General features: G+C 35.4%; 1 protein-coding gene across 3 annotated transcripts in view; it reads left to right on the top strand.

Annotated features, from left to right (window-relative positions):
* The window catches only part of LOC106154677 (furin), a 34727-nt gene that overhangs the window by 1418 nt on the left and 16734 nt on the right, over positions 1-16575 (top strand). For all 3 annotated transcript variants that reach the window (XM_013529125.2, XM_013529116.2, XM_086999550.1), the window contains exons 2-5: positions 937-1035; positions 2560-2649; positions 12203-12334; positions 13153-13229. In XM_013529125.2, coding sequence (XP_013384579.2) covers positions 937-1035; positions 2560-2649; positions 12203-12334; positions 13153-13229 — 398 coding nt within the window. The remainder of the gene's footprint in view (positions 1-936; positions 1036-2559; positions 2650-12202; positions 12335-13152; positions 13230-16575) is intronic.

Genomic DNA, 16575 nt, shown 5'->3' with positions numbered 1-16575 from the left:
TTTGAAATGTTAAATGTTTTTTTTTTCCTTATCACCTGATATTAAGCATCTTCATTATTATTAATTCTTTTAACTTGTTCCCCTCTCCTTAAGCCATTTGAAAAGCATGCCATATTGTGTATAATAGATTTGGGAGTAAAAATTCAGTCTTCAGCCCATTATCCAGTGAGTTGGCTTTATACCTGAAATTAGCATTGCCAACACACTTTGAATGTAAATTATCCTCAGAGTAATGTAAACATTCATGAGTGTCAGTAAAGCCCCATTCAAAGTAGATAATCCAAGTACTTACTGATCCGCCAACTAAATATGGCCGACTACAGTTCAAAAGCGATGCCTGATTCCTGAAAGTCTTCCCCCCCCCCTTCCACAGGCGCTGCTGCTGAAAGGGCCTACCAATTAAAACTTGGAGCAGAGATTTAATCCATTTAAAGGCGTGTGTGGAGTCGGGAAGACCATCAGGAATCAGTGGCATCACTTTTGAACTGTGGTCAGCCATATTTAGTCGGCGGATCAGTGTGTATTTGGATCATCCATTCTGAATGGGGCCTTAAACATATACAGATAAGTATAAAAACATGTATGTTAATTTCTCTACTGTTCTGTTTCTATGTTATGCCCTGATTGTATTTCAAATTAAACTAAGAATTGTTCTACGTGATTGTGTACTTCTCATTATATAATGTTGAGCTTTTTCCAATGTGTCCAGTGTGTTTTAGCTCATTGTTTGGTAGAAAAAAACTTGTTTTTGAACTTTCAGCGACAACTGCAGGCATATGGGTTATCTTTAATTTAACATGACGAAGAGCTTAGGGCAAACATTGTTAGTATTTCTCAAACACAGCCTTTGCATACACGAAATCAGTGTAAAACATTAAATATATAGCCCATAAGATGGGTTTATTTCATTTCATATGTTAAAATGTGTGCTTTCAGATAATGGACGATATCTACCATTTTCAACATCGACAAGTAGCCAAACGGTCCACCTCTGCAAGCTCCCATCACCACACACATTTAGTGAAAGAACCACAGGTGAGAAGACCCACTGTTTATACTTCAATTTCTCAGATGTTGATATGATTGCTTCAGTGTTTGGATAGAGACAGGGAGCAGTTTTTGCTTTCCTATGATATGCACAGTACACTTTTTCTGAAGGTCCTTTTCATGGTCATTGTGACCTGAATTTGCAATGGTAGAAATGTTTGGCATGTCTCACTGATCATTTACTGTAAATTTCTGGTGAGGCAAGTACAAACCAAATATCTTCCCAGGCAGACTGCAGTAAATACTGTGAGTTTACAAGTGTAGATCAGTTACCTTTCTGGTAATATTGAAAAGTATAGGACATAAGCAGTAATATAACAAGGCATTTTTGTCCTATTACATAATTAATGTTAGAAAATCCAGATGTAAAACATTTAATTACATATGCATATATCTGATAAGTCAAAGAAGAGAAACTTTAAAATTGATTGGTTTGTCATGACAGACACCACTCTGAACCAATTCTGGTTGTGCCTCATTTCCACAGCATGTTATCTCACTATTCAACAACTAGCCATCACTGCTTTTCTGGCTCAGAAATATATCACCAGCAGTAATAATATCTTCCCACCCTGCCACAAGATAATCACCAAAAGAAATCTATTCACCCATTGGTTATTTCAGTATCCAGTGTCAGGTTGTTGCAGATACTAGTAAGGTCAGCCCCATGTGTTCTCACCCTTTTCACACACCAAGGTGTTAGGTTCATGGAGAAGGAACCACTTAAAGAGGGTCAGAACCCATGGTTGTAACTTTGTTCTTGAAAACCAACTCAAGTGTTACCAGATTACTATACTAAAACCTCTTCAAATGTCAGACTCAACTTTAAGTGCAACACACATGGAGTTCTGTGCCATGTAGTCCCTTTCCTGTGCTACAACTGTGAAGAAGAATGGGAAAGAACTTGCTGGTTAATCATAAATATCCTAAAATTAAAGATTGACACTATTCTTTATTAAAACAACACCCAAATGATATTCTCATGTGGAGAGTATTAGTGCTTTTTCAAGACAGAAGATTTATAGTAAAAATACATTTTTATTGACATAATTGGATCTACCAAAAAAATGGCCATGACAAATGTTAAATTGAGGTGTAAGAATTTACAGTCATTACTGCATAAAATATATTTTACCTTTTGCTTTATTGTCAATATGTCAGTAATGGTGACCTTGTAAAGGGTAGGTTCATAGATATTGTGTATTCCATGGTCTAGGTAAGTTGGAAAATTGAGGGGAATTTCAGTAGAAATGCAATTAATTGATATTTTCTGTTGTTAGCGCGGTGCATTTTATGTTTTTAAGACACAGTCCATGAAAATAATTTCTCCTCATTGTTTTTAAGTCTCAGTTTCTGTGCATGTTTTATAGACTTCTTGTTTTTTTACTGACAAGCTTTGAAATTACTGCACATGTGATACATATGGTAAATAGTTTTCCTTTTAATTATTTTCGTCATGACCACAAACTACTACACAATTGATATGTTTGTTATATTTTTTGTGTGTTTTAGGTAAAGTGGCTGGAGCAGCAAGTTGTGAAGAAAAGAGTTAAAAGAAATGTCCAGTTTAATGATCCATATTGGAACCGCATGTGGTATTTGGTAAGTGTAAACTCAGCAAAAGTCAAAATTGGCCCATGTTAACCAGAGTGAACTTTTTTTTATCATCTGGATATTTTGTTCTTTTTTTCCTCCACTAGAGTTAACTGTGGAAAAAATTGCAGTCCTATATATTCACAGAATTTATTTAAAGAAGCAGACATTTTGTTTCTTTCAATGTTTGTATATCTGTTAATGAAAAATAATGTTTTGCCTTATTGCTTGGGGTGAACAATAGCCCACTACTTAAGCATCAGGACTTGTTAGGTCTTGTTAGTGACAAGGTACAGGTAGATGTCTGGTATCAACCAAGATGAGAAATTACTGGTGCTAGTACGTACACAGGACTAGTATTATTTTCCTTTACAGATCTATTCAGAGAGTCATGAAAGTGATTAAAATGATAAAAGTAAGTTATTCTTGTCTATACAGTATAAATGGTCAAACAAGTAAAAGTCTTTGTGGTTGGCTCCAGGCTCGGACAGTGTTAACAAATTACCTTCTCTGCTGAAGCATGAATGATCCTGCTGGCAAATTTGTCACATTGCACCCCTTTTTACTTTGCAGGAATTGATGGGACAGTGTCCGCTTATCCCAGATTATCCATGATTCTTTGGCTAGTAATTGGCAGGAATTAGAAATGACAAAGTGCCATAAGACATTGACAGTTTTCAGACATAAGAAATAGTGTTTTTTAAGAGCAGTGGCTTTGGTCAATAAATAGATATATATGTATATGGCCGTATGTGCATATTCCTTTGTTGTTGTTGTTCAAAAGATTGTTGGTAGGGATCATTGACAAAAAATTCTGTACATGTAATATACTAACCTCTTGTTTTTGCAAAACACACTTTTTCAAATAAAGTCTCCTGCCAAGTTTGTCAGGTCTTGTTTTCTGACAATATAAGGACCAGATGCACTACAGTCCAGTGATGGCAGTCTTTATATATTAGGCATGTAACTGCACAGAAAATAAGCATGATATCCTGTAGAGAGGGTCTGTGCATACATATATTTATGCCTCTTTGGTATCAGTTAAGTGTAGTTGTTTTTCCCCACTTTTTCCCCCCACTGTTGAATGGACATTTTAAAGATATAAGGCATTTAACAAACATGGAGGTGTTTGTTATCTATTGATTATGGAAGTACTTGCTCCATCATCACACCTTATTACATTTAAATGCTGTTTTTGGCTGCTATTGGTACAAATAATACAAAATGGCTGATGGAGAAGCTTATTACAATTTATACCCCATTCACACTACAGTTGCAAAAATGCGCATTTCTATAATCCGAATTTTTCGTGAGGAATTTGATTCGGTATTGCGTTCACACACGCTAAGCGAATCCGAATTACACGTTGAAAATTTCAGGTTTAACTTCCTGTTTTGAACACTGGCGCATGCGCCGCACAGGAAATCTTAAAATACCAACAAAAATTTGTGACGACAAATGCAACTCTAAAGACATTCCAGCATTCTTGAGAAGTATAAGATGGCAAAATAAGTTTGTTTCCTCATGTTGTAGTGAGTGGTGACCTCCAAATACGTTTGGTGCAATCGCTAAAGTAATGAACAAGCGTTCATAGATACCCGCACTTATCTGCACACATGTGCAGTTAGATCTGTACAGGTGTCGATTCCGGTAAGTTATCCGGATCGCGCTTAGAAATCCACCTCGCTTGCAGGATTTTGAAAATGCGCATTACAAAAATCCTCTTGCGTTCACACTACTGCATTTATTTGAATTGTGACCTAATTCGCAATTTATACGGATAACTGAGCGTAGTGTGAACGGGGTATTAGTGAGCTGAGGTTCTATGGGACTTGGATCTATTTTGCCGCAAACATTTAATCACCATTCTACAGGGGCGTAACCAGATCTTTAAAAATTGTATGCACAGATTTTTTAAATTCCCAACAAAATGTTGACTTACGCAAGAGATGAAGGACAGCGTAATTATAGCATATAATTATCGCTGCTTAATTTCCATTAATAATAAAATCATCATTTAGTCAGAAATATTCTTGCAATTAAAAAAAGTTTCAATATTATTATTACCGGGGGGGGAGGGGGCAGAACAATTGTGCCTATTCAATTGATACAGAGGATATGTACATACAAGTGACTCTAATAAGCAGAGGATTTTCTTTTATATTCCGTGAAAAATACACTAAATTTATATAAAATAATATCATGCTTGGCCAAAAAATTGTATGCACAGTGCATCCGTGCGTATGCCTAGTTACGCCCATGTTCTATTATAAATATGTGTAAACATTAACCTTGAAAAAAAATTATGCATATGTAAAACCCAGCTCTCAAATGAATAAATAAGTTTTAATGGATATCCCGGTGTGAGTATCCATATCCCATGATGGAAGTGGCTGGGTCCATCTTCTCCAGAGACTTTTACTGGCGGCAGGCTACTTGAAGCACATGGAAATCAATACAAGATCATGTGGGAGGTTGATAGGCTGGTACTTTTTCACAGTTGAATTGCATTGGCACCCAAAGGCACTTTGTTTCATTATCATATCTGTAAATGTGCTTTCTATCGGCTTCTTTCAGCTAGCTGGTAGCCGAGCATGTTCTCACAGAGTGATTAAAAGAAACATGCCTGACTGGGCTCTTATAATTTTACTTTTCAAAGACCTATTCAAAGTTATTTGTAGAGATATAAATTTTATGTATTATTATTATGTACAGTTTGTTACATTGATTAAATAATGAAGAGGCACTTGTCAGTCTTTTTTCTTAACTGCTGGTAAATCACATTTTCTAATCCCATTCAGCAAGTTAACCTGTTTTCCCACACTGGTGCATTTATTTGAGTTTCTGTGCATGCTTTGCATTACCCCTTCTACATTTTTTTTCAAACTTCAGCCTGTATCTTTTAATCACTGAAATGAGGTTTATGGCTAGTACTCCCACCATCATAAGGAAAACTGCAGACAGTTAATCCAAGCAGCTGTTTATGCCATAATAATACTTAGTAGGTGGTCTGGCAATGGGAGAAAAAATCCTAGGGTATTGTAGACCTTGGTTTTATTGTATGAAATACAATATCAGAATTTATTTAAGTGTTATCCTGTAGTTTTTCAACATTGTTCATTACATACTGAAAAAATGCAGTAATCTTGCAAGGCAACTTAATGCAGGTCATTAAAGGAAAAAAATTGGAGGATGAAGAGTATGTACTGAGGGTGGGGGCAAAATGGGAAGGTATTTCTGTTCTTGTCCAGTCAGGAGTGAAACAAAACTTGTATTTTGAAATCGGTAAATCAATGTATCTCCTTTCAGTGTTTGTTTCTGGAATTATGAACTAATATAAGGATATAGCTCAACATACCCAAATGCCCTTTCAGCATGGAAAATAGATTAACTTTGTTCAAGTGAAGATGGAAAATAATCTATGGGGTGAATGATGACTCCCTCGCTCTCTTGGTAACTACTGGTTCTCTATACTAAGAATAATGCCTATGGACTGTTTCTAAGAGTATTTCAAAAAAATATTAATGTTCATCTTGAACTAAAGGCAAGTTAAATTCATAAGCCTAGACTTCAACTCAAATATAATATGTACAATGTGACTGTCTTTAAAAACAGGTTAGTTTTATGTGTATGATTTATAGTCCTCATGCTTGGTTGCCCAACCCTACAGCAGCATTAAAGCCCATCTCTAAACAGACTTGTTAAAGTCTATCCATGTTGACATTAATAGGAGGTGCATACTATGCTATTAAAATAGACCCTTATTTGATCCATTTTCAGGATAGAGATGGTGTTCTGTTCTCAAAAATAGCTATAGAAGAGCAATGAACTGTGAACATATTTGATCCACATAGCTAATAGAACTTCTGTATATGTAACAAATAAAGTGTGTCTAACCTTTTCAAGCTATAAACTTGTTTAGTGGAGATGTGTATTGAGTGTCATTTAAAATCTGTACTTGATGACAAAATCATCCAATGGAAATTAAGCTAATATTGGAAGTCTTCCATTTGTTCTGCAACACTTAAGTCCATTTTATCACAATCCAATTTGTTGTTCAGCAATGAAAATGGCATCGACATCAATCAACCATGTATTCAGTCAGGTGATGATCAGATGTCTATAAATTTCTAGTTTTGAGTACCTAATTTGTTTCTATGGTAGATTTCCTTTCAACATTTTATCGATTCCATTTGTAATAGTTCCTGGAGAACATTGTACCATGCTTCAAACAGATGTTCATTTTTCTTTGTTTGATGTAATTGGTGGTGACCAGACTCTTGTGCAATGTGTGGCAAGTGTTTCTAAAATGAGATTCCGGCAGGCACCAGCCTGTGACTGGTTACATCAATTACATAATCCAAATCATATAATATAAGGGTTTCTTACTACTAAGCACAGTACACTAGCTGTTTGATATTGATTTTGAAAATCTATTATCAAATTATCACAAATGATGTTAGGTGTGGAAAATTTTCCACTCTGAATCTTTTTTTAAGGATGGGTATGTCATTGTAGAAGGTAAATTGCAGGAAGTCTTGTATCAATCAATATTTACATTGTCAGAAGAAAATGATTGAAAGAGGCAGGGTGGGTTTATTGTTCCTTAAAATAATAAGCTCTCTTCACAGAAAAAAATTCTAGAATGAAATCTCAAAACTCGAAAGTCACTCTTTTGGTGGCTATCCAAGTTACCACTGAAGATATTGTAGTTTATCCTCCTGGGGCCAGAGTGGCAATCTTGATAAGATATTATGGTATGAAATACTGTCTTACCTGCTTCTTGTTAATAATCCTGTGAAACTCATTAGAGCAGATAAAGCAACTCACAGCTGTGCATGCAACTTGTTTCAGGCAATCATTACAGAGAAAGCATCTTCACGGATGATGGGACTAGCAATTATTTAGACATCTCTCAGTGGAATAAGAAAATCAGGACATGAGACAGTGTGCCTAGTGGCAATATTATTTTTCTGGTTATGTCCATTGTCTTTTTTCTTTTGAAATCCATTTCTTTTGTAGTCAGTTTTTCCCATATAACCATTTTTATTTTATTTACTTATTTATTTATTTATTTATTTATTTGTCTCTCTGTATGTTCCCAGAATAAGTTAACTCAATTAGAATTCCAGAATAACATTGACTCAGAGTATAAAAGAAAGAAAGAAAGAATAGCTGAACCAGATATTTCTGAACCAGATATTTCTCTGAAAGTATTAATTATTTTTCATAAAAAATGTTGGTAAGCCACTTCAATAGTTTGTCTGTACACAAAAAAAAAAAAAAAAAAAAAAAAAAAAAAAAAAAAAAAAAAAAAAAAAAAATTTTATATGTAAGGTCTCCTTACCAAGCAAACCTATAGTTGCCTGCCAAACAGGTGCTGTGGCCATTACCGTATTAACTCATTAGCCAACATGTTGGTACTGAGGTGTTAATAGGTGTAGCTTACTTTCTGTGGGGTGTCCAATCTAAGCATATGTTTCCACTCCTGATTCAAAAGTGGAGTTTAAACACGCGCACGCACACACACACACTATAACCATTTACAAGTAATAGACACCAAAGTCCGAATTATTTCCGACCACTTAAAATTCTAGTCAATGAGTCCACATTAAGCACTGCCTGCTTTCGGATTATTCATGAAGTGGCCTGTCAATTATGTAAGCTGATGCAAAATATACACAGCCCTGACACCATGGTGACAGATGGCAGCTTTATTGAACTCATCTTGAAAATGCATATCAGCTTTGAAAGTGAAAAGCTCGAGTTATAAAATAATACATAGAGAATGAACTTTATGCACCATTTGGCTTACCCACCATCAGAGACGCCTTCCTATCACCTCTAATTCAGATATCATAAACCACAACATGCAAAGAAAGTGCAAGGCAGCTCTGGTTCTAGTGCTGGCTATAATTCATTTGTTTATATATTTGTATTCTAGTCAGATAAACTTGATATTACAAGCTATTGGTGTTATGTCAGGTGTTTCTCCATGGTTCACCAGCTATTACCATCAAGGTAGATCACGGTCTAGTTCTGTAACTGGGTAGATTTCTGGCCACCTGTGCAACCAGTCTAGTTGAATTTGTTTTAGGTGCAACCCACCATTACTGTTTAAATATTAGTTACATATATAAGGATGTAAGGTATTTGGTATCCTCACCTCAGGCATTAGAATTATCATTAAGGCCCTAATCTATTAATGATACAAGGGGTCAAGATGGATGGGGTCTTCCTTTCATAAATCTCCTGTTCTTTGGTGCACATGTGGTTTGTTAATATTCTATGTGCCATAGCCTACTCTTAAGGCTATAGGATTGGTTTTGTTTGATTGACATTATAGATGAACTGAAAAACAGTTCAAAATAAAAGAAGTTTGTGTTGATATCTTAATGCAGTAATCTCTGAACATATTCTGTTACGCAAATATTGTGGGTAAAAACCATAACACAGCTTTAAGAAGAGCTTTTTCACATCAATTTTTTTCTGAATATTTGTTCCTGAGATAATAAACATCCCATGGAGATTTAATGTTCAGATGTCTGTGCTGCTGGCTATCTAACATTTGACCAAGTTCTAAATTCACCCAGGAGTGCACTGGGATAAGAACCCAGTTAAGGGAGATAAAACAGATGAAGCTTATTCTATTTCATGACCTTCCAGTTCTTGTTTAGCCAATGTACTCACAGGCTATCAATGAACATTGGCTTGTTATGTGATCTAACAGTAGCACACTTTCTGTGAGGAAACAAAGATATCTGGTATTGCAGTTCAGACAAGTATAGTAGTGCTATTGTATTTCTTGTATGATCACAACATCAGCCCTATATTTGTTAAGTTACATTTTTCATTTGTTATAATTTATCTTTTGTCATAAGTGTCATGGTGTGGTTATGGCCGTCTAAAGAATTATTTCTACCAGGAAATACATTTCTAAAAAAAAAAATAAATAAATAAAAAAGCAAGTGAGAGAGAGAGAAAGAGAGACATGGCATGCAACATTTTCATTAACTTAGGGTTATCTGTCTTTCCCTTTCAAGGGCCTGTCTTTGTTGTTAAGCAGTATTAAGTGTATATTGGCTATTTTGTAACCATGTAAGGCTTCCACATAGGCTGTCCATCATGGTACCCTGGTGTACCAGGAAGTGAGAGGACAAGATACAGTGGAAACAACCACTTTCCATTTTCCTTTCTGTTTATCAGCACCCACTTGGACAAGTTAAGGATCAATGAATCATCATAGTACGACCATATCTGTCAACATAATCAACATGATTAAGGATTAGTGGTAGCCATAAGAGATCAAGATTGGTGACCAGTAGCCAGTTGTTAAATTTGACATTACATGACACTGCCTCTGGGCAAAAATACATGGTCATTAATCTTGAAATAAAGATAGTAGCCTTCTTTGTATAGCCTGCCTGATACAAGTACTGTAATACCTTTTGCGGACAATCATTATCTTGTTGCCTTGGGGTATTGATTGAAGTCTTCATTATAGCCACCTTTTTATGTAGACCATTCATCACAGATTTAAATAGAAGAAAACCAATGAAAATATTTTAGAAGCTTTTTGAATGAGAGCTAGCTGTCACGTGCAACCCAGTATGCCATTGGCACAAGTGCTTTTGAATATGAAATTATGGGAAGAAACACCTTTGCTACTTAATTACTCTCAGTTATTTTCATGTTCCATAAATGCTTGGTCAAAGAAATGTTCTTTTCTTGTGAAAAGGATCATTGAACTTTACAAGGAATTGTGTTCTGGTGGGCTTTGCCTGAATTATTATTTGGTTTTTTTATGGAATCTGATAAAGGCATCTCAGGGCTCATGGGGTTTGCTTAATCCATCATCTGTTTTTAAGCAGGATCCCAAGAGGCCCATACAGTTGCCTAGGCCATAAATAACAGGTATCTGCCAGTCAAATTTTGATTAAGCAACACTCAGGGACATCCCATTTTCACAAAGACACACCCAGCACCAAGTGGCATTGACAGCTCTGTATTTTGATTTCAATAACCCTGACATTAGTGCATCTCACCCAGAACATTCCACAGAAGAATTACCATTGAGGTCATTGGCCACTAGTGAATTGTCCTTGCGGTCCAGTTATTATCCCTGTCATTAGGTTAGGAACTGACAAATTTACCCTGGGTTTTATGAAGCAAATTAAACAGAAATCATTGTCTGTAGGACATGTGGGAACACCATGGCTAACAAGAGCTATGTGTGCCCAGTTCAAGTAGAGGGCAGCTACATTCCAATGATGTAGTGGTTTATTGATTTTAATTTTTTCTTGGTCCAGTATTTGCTCACCAAATGATGATTACCTTGTTTTATTTTCAGATATTGCCAGGTGAAGAGAAATACTTTTTGATAAAAATCCATAAAATTACATGTTTTAGCATTATTGACAGTTTCATCCGCCTGTAATATAATTTCTACTGCCAAATTCTATTTCATCTGCGTTCCACTATCTAATTCAATAATTTCACTCATTGAACCTTTTGTCTTGAATCTCCCAAGGAGCTTATGAATACAGTAAATACATGTATCATATGACTATGCTTACTCCAGCTTTCTATGGGGCCTAGCATTTCCAGTCATCCCTATTGATCTGTTGCAGGAATAATTGTATTTTTTTGGCCAGGCTTGCAGAACATTGGAGTGAACAGGATGTTCATTCACAGACTGGTTGTTGCACGACCATAATGTTATTTGCTTTGGATGCTCATGGTGACTGCTCATTAAAATGATTCACTGGAAAAAACACTTATTGTGTTTATACATTTGTCATAATGGTAAATTAAAAAAGTGATTAAAATGATGCTATTCTTTGGATATCCTTTTTGTGATGAACACCTCTCTCTCTCTCTCTCTCTCTCTCTCTCTCTCTCTCTCTCTCTCTCAACAAAGAGGTCTTGAATATGTCAGTGTGCATTTCAAATCTCTTTTTACATAAATTGTTAATGTCTACACATAGAAAAAGTCCTGTGTTAAGTGTGTAAAAGGTTACAACCTCCAGCTCACTCCTCAGGAAGTTTACATGTAAGGAAATCAGCACTAGCATACCATTCCATGTCAAATGTCCTTTTTTTTCTTGTCTTAAGCAAGACCACCCCAGGCTTTTGAAAGAATTATCAATGAATGTCCTTTTGCAAATAAGGAAGAGTTCTAAAATACTGATTAACTTCGTGACTGGGGTTTACAGCATCTGAACACTGTACAACTTTGTCCTCTGAAGGGGTTTGTCACTTGTTTCCTTTAGGCAATTACAATGGTTTTATAAACACTATAATGTTGACGAAGGAAGGCCTGTAGCTTTTTATGTGAAGTGGATTATTAACTTAACATGATTGCCCACAAGGATAGGTAGGGCTTGATTAAATAGAAAGAAAATGTATACTAGTATATACATATATACTTTTTTTTAGTTGCCACAATTTTAAGTGTTAATGCTGAAGATAACTATTATATCTCTTGGCACTTTTGAGGTGATTAATGTTAGAAATATTTTGATGTTTGGTTGTTTATTTTTCATATCTTTTCACATTTCAGAATCGTAATGACTTGGAGCTAACAATGAATGTCATACCAGCTTGGGAAAATGGCTTCTCAGGCAAAGGGGTGGTTGTCACTATTTTAGATGATGGAATAGAAAAGGATCATCCAGACTTGGAGAAAAACTATGTAAGTAATGCAGCCTGTATAACAGTAATTGGGAGGTTGCTGTCTTGTGTATCAGGTGTTTTGTGGATAGTATACAGCCTCTAATCTGTTTGCACTAAGCCATATACATTTTGGACTTTCTTGTAGAAGTTGTGTAGTACTGGATAATGCAAAGCACCTGACTCAGTTAATGACTTCACTTGTTAAAAGAATTTGTTTGCTCTTAACTTGATACTACTTTCAAAACACCATTGCTACACCCAACCAAGGTATGTTTGTAGAACATCCTTTAAAATGCTCCACTGCACGTCTACTCCTGCAGTCACCTTATTGACTGGAGACAAAATTATCAATAATTTCATTCTGTGTGGAAGTGCTTATTTATAGAGAACTTATTGTTATGTCCAAGTGTAAATTGTACCTGCTTAGAATAGTTACTCAAGTTTTCTGTGAGTTTTTCCTGCCACTTGTCTGGTTTGAAGCAGGGGTCTCTGTTTATGATGTTCAGGATTAGATTAGATTATCTTCTGTAACAAATCATCAGAGAAAACAATTGTAACCGCATTGCCTGTAAAATGTACTGATTGACCTCACAGGGAACTGGGAATTTGCAATCTATCTATGTATAATTCTTTAAGATTAATTATCATGTTTTTGTTCTTTTTGTTTATAAATTGCACTTTTTTATTCATTTAATTATAATAAACTTTATGTTGCAGCTTCAAACATAATTTATGTTTTTCTGATTAATTTTCAGTGGAATGTCAAAGGAAAATGGGGGGTGTTTTCTAGTGAAGTCAAAACTGATTTGCTTTATTTGACTTTATGTTTCCTTCTAGGACTCTGAAGCAAGTTATGATGTTAATGGCAATGATGACGATCCCCAGCCTAGATATGATTTCTCCAATGAAAATAGGTAGGTAATTCTAACTAAGATCAAAAGCTCCCAACTTCTTCCTATGATATCAGATAATCGAAAGATCTCTTTCTATTGTAGTTAGCAGACTTGACTGAGGAGTGTGGTGAGACAAATGTCTTTGATGGTCATTGGTGATAAATGAATTTAAATTATCGCTCTCCAGTTTATGGGGCAGTCATAGTGTGACATAAAAGTTTCATTGGTGGTCTTGCTCTGTAAGGTTGACTAATTATGGTTAATTCGTTTTCTTTGGATTTGAATAATGCACTGTATACAACAGAAAAATGACAAATAAATGACATTCTTTTGCAGAAAACAGTTAAGTTTGTAGGTATTGCAATTATAAAGAAAATACTGATTGTTCTCCATTCCAAAGCTAGTCTCATTTCAGTTTGGAAAAGTTTTTGCTACATTGCCTTAAAATAGCTTGAGGTATGAGATTTGTATCAGATGCTGTTCTGTCATTGTTGCCATAAAAAGCATTAGGTCACCTAAAGTGTCCAGAGCAGAAGTCACTTTAAGAAAATTGTCATCCATTCGATTCTGACCCTATTGTCAGGCTTTCTGAACGAGTAAATCCCAGTGGGGCGATATTATGCGTAATAGCAGCTCTTGTGGTGGGATAGATGTACTAGGATAAGCACAGCACAAAGCTTAACTTGTTTTCAGGCATAACTTGTTTTGATAAATGGGAGTCGATCAAAAGTAATATCAATCAAAGTGTTTTGAAGGTAACATTTAACTGCTAAGAACAGTTACATGGATACTCCACAGGAGCTTTGAATGATATCATTGTAGACTTCCTCTGCAACACAAAAGATAACTTGTAAATCACAAAGGAAAAGGAGTTCAAAGTACTTTTTTGCTATTCCTGTTTGCAAGTTATGAAACAGTTTTTAGCCCAAAATTGTTATTTACTTTTTATTTATGTATTATTATTATTTTTTTAATATAAATAGTTTTTTCCTTAAAACCCAGTTTGTAATGACATGAAAATTTATTTTATTAGAGCAGCAAAGAGGCCATGTGTGTTTGTGGATAACCGAACTTTTACAGGAAAGGTTTTTTTTTTATACTTTGAAGTATACTGCTTAGTTGATACTAATACCAGTAGTGGATACATGTGGACACAGACAGATAAGGCAATGGATGTTTGTTGGAATCCAGTCCAAGTCCTTATTGATCTTCAGCTTGTTTTCCAGTTATACATTTTCATGTGTGAAAGCACATGTTTACCTCATTGCCGCTTTGGACGGACTCCAAGCCAGCCACCAGCAGGCTAACAAAGTAGAAAGAACAGCAATGCTTGAGCTGTGTGGTTCAAGAAGTCAATCACTTAACCCCTAAATTCCAAGTGCTATCAGCTCCATCACTGCCACTGTTATGTAACTACGAGGTTTATCTGGGATTTCTGAGATTTGCTGATAGTATGACAGCTTCTGTTTGACAGGTGTACTACATATGCATATTTACTATTCTCGTACTCATTGACAAAGTGAATGAATGAAGTTGATGAAGCAGTATGATTTAGTTTGATGGAAAGTAATAGAAAGGGAGGCTGGAAAAAGACAATCAGCATCTCATTATGTCAGTATAATGGGGGTGGAGGTGGGAAGAGAAAATCAGTTAAGTACTGTAATGTAATTTGAAAGGGAAAAAGGTTTCAGGTCATTAGCATTAGAAAAGAGATTTCAGTTCCTCAATACAATTACCAAAGAGAAATGCAGTCCTTATCAGCAGCTGGCCAGACACTATGTAACAGCTATAGTTCTGGATAAGCTTAATTGACGCCACAATTCTATTGAATATCCATAATTAATTTTTCTAACATTGCAGCTTTCATTGACGAAAGAAAATAACTAGTTCTTTCCCTGTGGAATTAAGCCAAGTAATTTCAGTGCCTTGGCTACATTTGGCCCATGCCAGTATTGGGGCAGATTTGAAAAATACAGAGACACCTTATGTTCAGTTCTAAACCTGAAACACCATCCTGTTTTACAAGTTGAAGGAGTGTTGAAAAAAGGATGAAAAGGATCCCTACCCTCTGGTCCTTTGATGATCAGTTGTATTCAGTATTCTTATTTACATTCATCTGAGCAGAGTATTATTGTTGAATACTTTTTTCATTTTAAGGTTTCATCAAGGCTGTACTTGTTGAACTAAAGTAAAATACAGTGTGATATACAAGCTGTGGCAAGTCATCCCCAAGCTCATTAGTCCTGCAGTAATGCTTCCCTACAATGGTAATGGCATTTAGGGATGTGTCAGTAAATCCTTTCAGTGTTTCAGCATTTAGTGATTTTCTAGTGGAAATGTATGAAACCCGTTAACTATCTCACAAATCAAGGGTTTCTTAGCTTTATTATGACAGATAGCAAGTGTGAATCTGTCCGGGTGAGTGGTAAATTCTCATTTAGCAGGCCATGCAGTCATGTATTTCCTACAGTGATAAGCGTACTGTGATCTGAGCATCTGGTGTCATGTCAGACTTTTTCTGCCATCTCCAAAAAAAGATTAAAGTTGGAAAAGTTTTTGATTTTTAGCTGGGAAAATTGGGCACTTGAATAAAAAGGTTACAGTTACATCCTTTTGCAAGTTTATGCTTAATAGCAACAATAGTAATGATAATAATAAAATACGTAGATAAATAACACCAAGGTTACATATATAGAAATGTACCATTATTATACATTCAAGTTCAGTATTTCATAATCATAAGCTAGGTGCGGTCTTAATGCCGAGTCAACTGCTCACAGCACTGATCATATGCTAGCATGACACTACAAGTATTGTATACATGACTATATTCTACAATGTGAAACAAACCTTCATATTTATAGTAATTATTTATAATCATAGACAACACAAAGTGGAAGATGTAGCACAATTTCTTTTGTCAAAAGCGAGGTTAAGGACTTTGGCCAAAGATCTATATATATGGATGTAAGTTGTAGAAGGCTACAACTTAAGGAATTATCTACCAGCAGTATTAGCTGCATTGAAAATCAATCAAATAATAAGACTGAATGTAAGATCGACAGAGGAATCCTGTTGCTTTGGCTTTCAAATACTATTTAGCTACAAAACTAGGAAAGGCAATTATAAGATATTATGTAATTTATAAATTTTAAGTCATCGTTTATAACTAAGCTGTAAGCATTTCAAGAGAAAAATGTCCTGTTGATAGATGCTGCTCCTTAACACCCTTGCAATATACCAATTGATGTACTACTTCACTGCTGTTGCCAGATTTTCAGGTAACATCAAACCACTTTTAAACCAAAGGGCAATATGTCATGCATTGCATGGTGTGACTAAAAAAGAGTTGTAATGAATTAACACT

This window comes from Lingula anatina, chromosome 1, assembly GCF_051362555.1.
Source record: "Lingula anatina isolate TDL-2025a chromosome 1, LinAna3.0, whole genome shotgun sequence".
Lineage (NCBI taxonomy): Eukaryota > Metazoa > Brachiopoda > Lingulata > Lingulida > Lingulidae > Lingula > Lingula anatina.
This window is presented reverse-complemented; position numbering and strand designations above follow the sequence as displayed.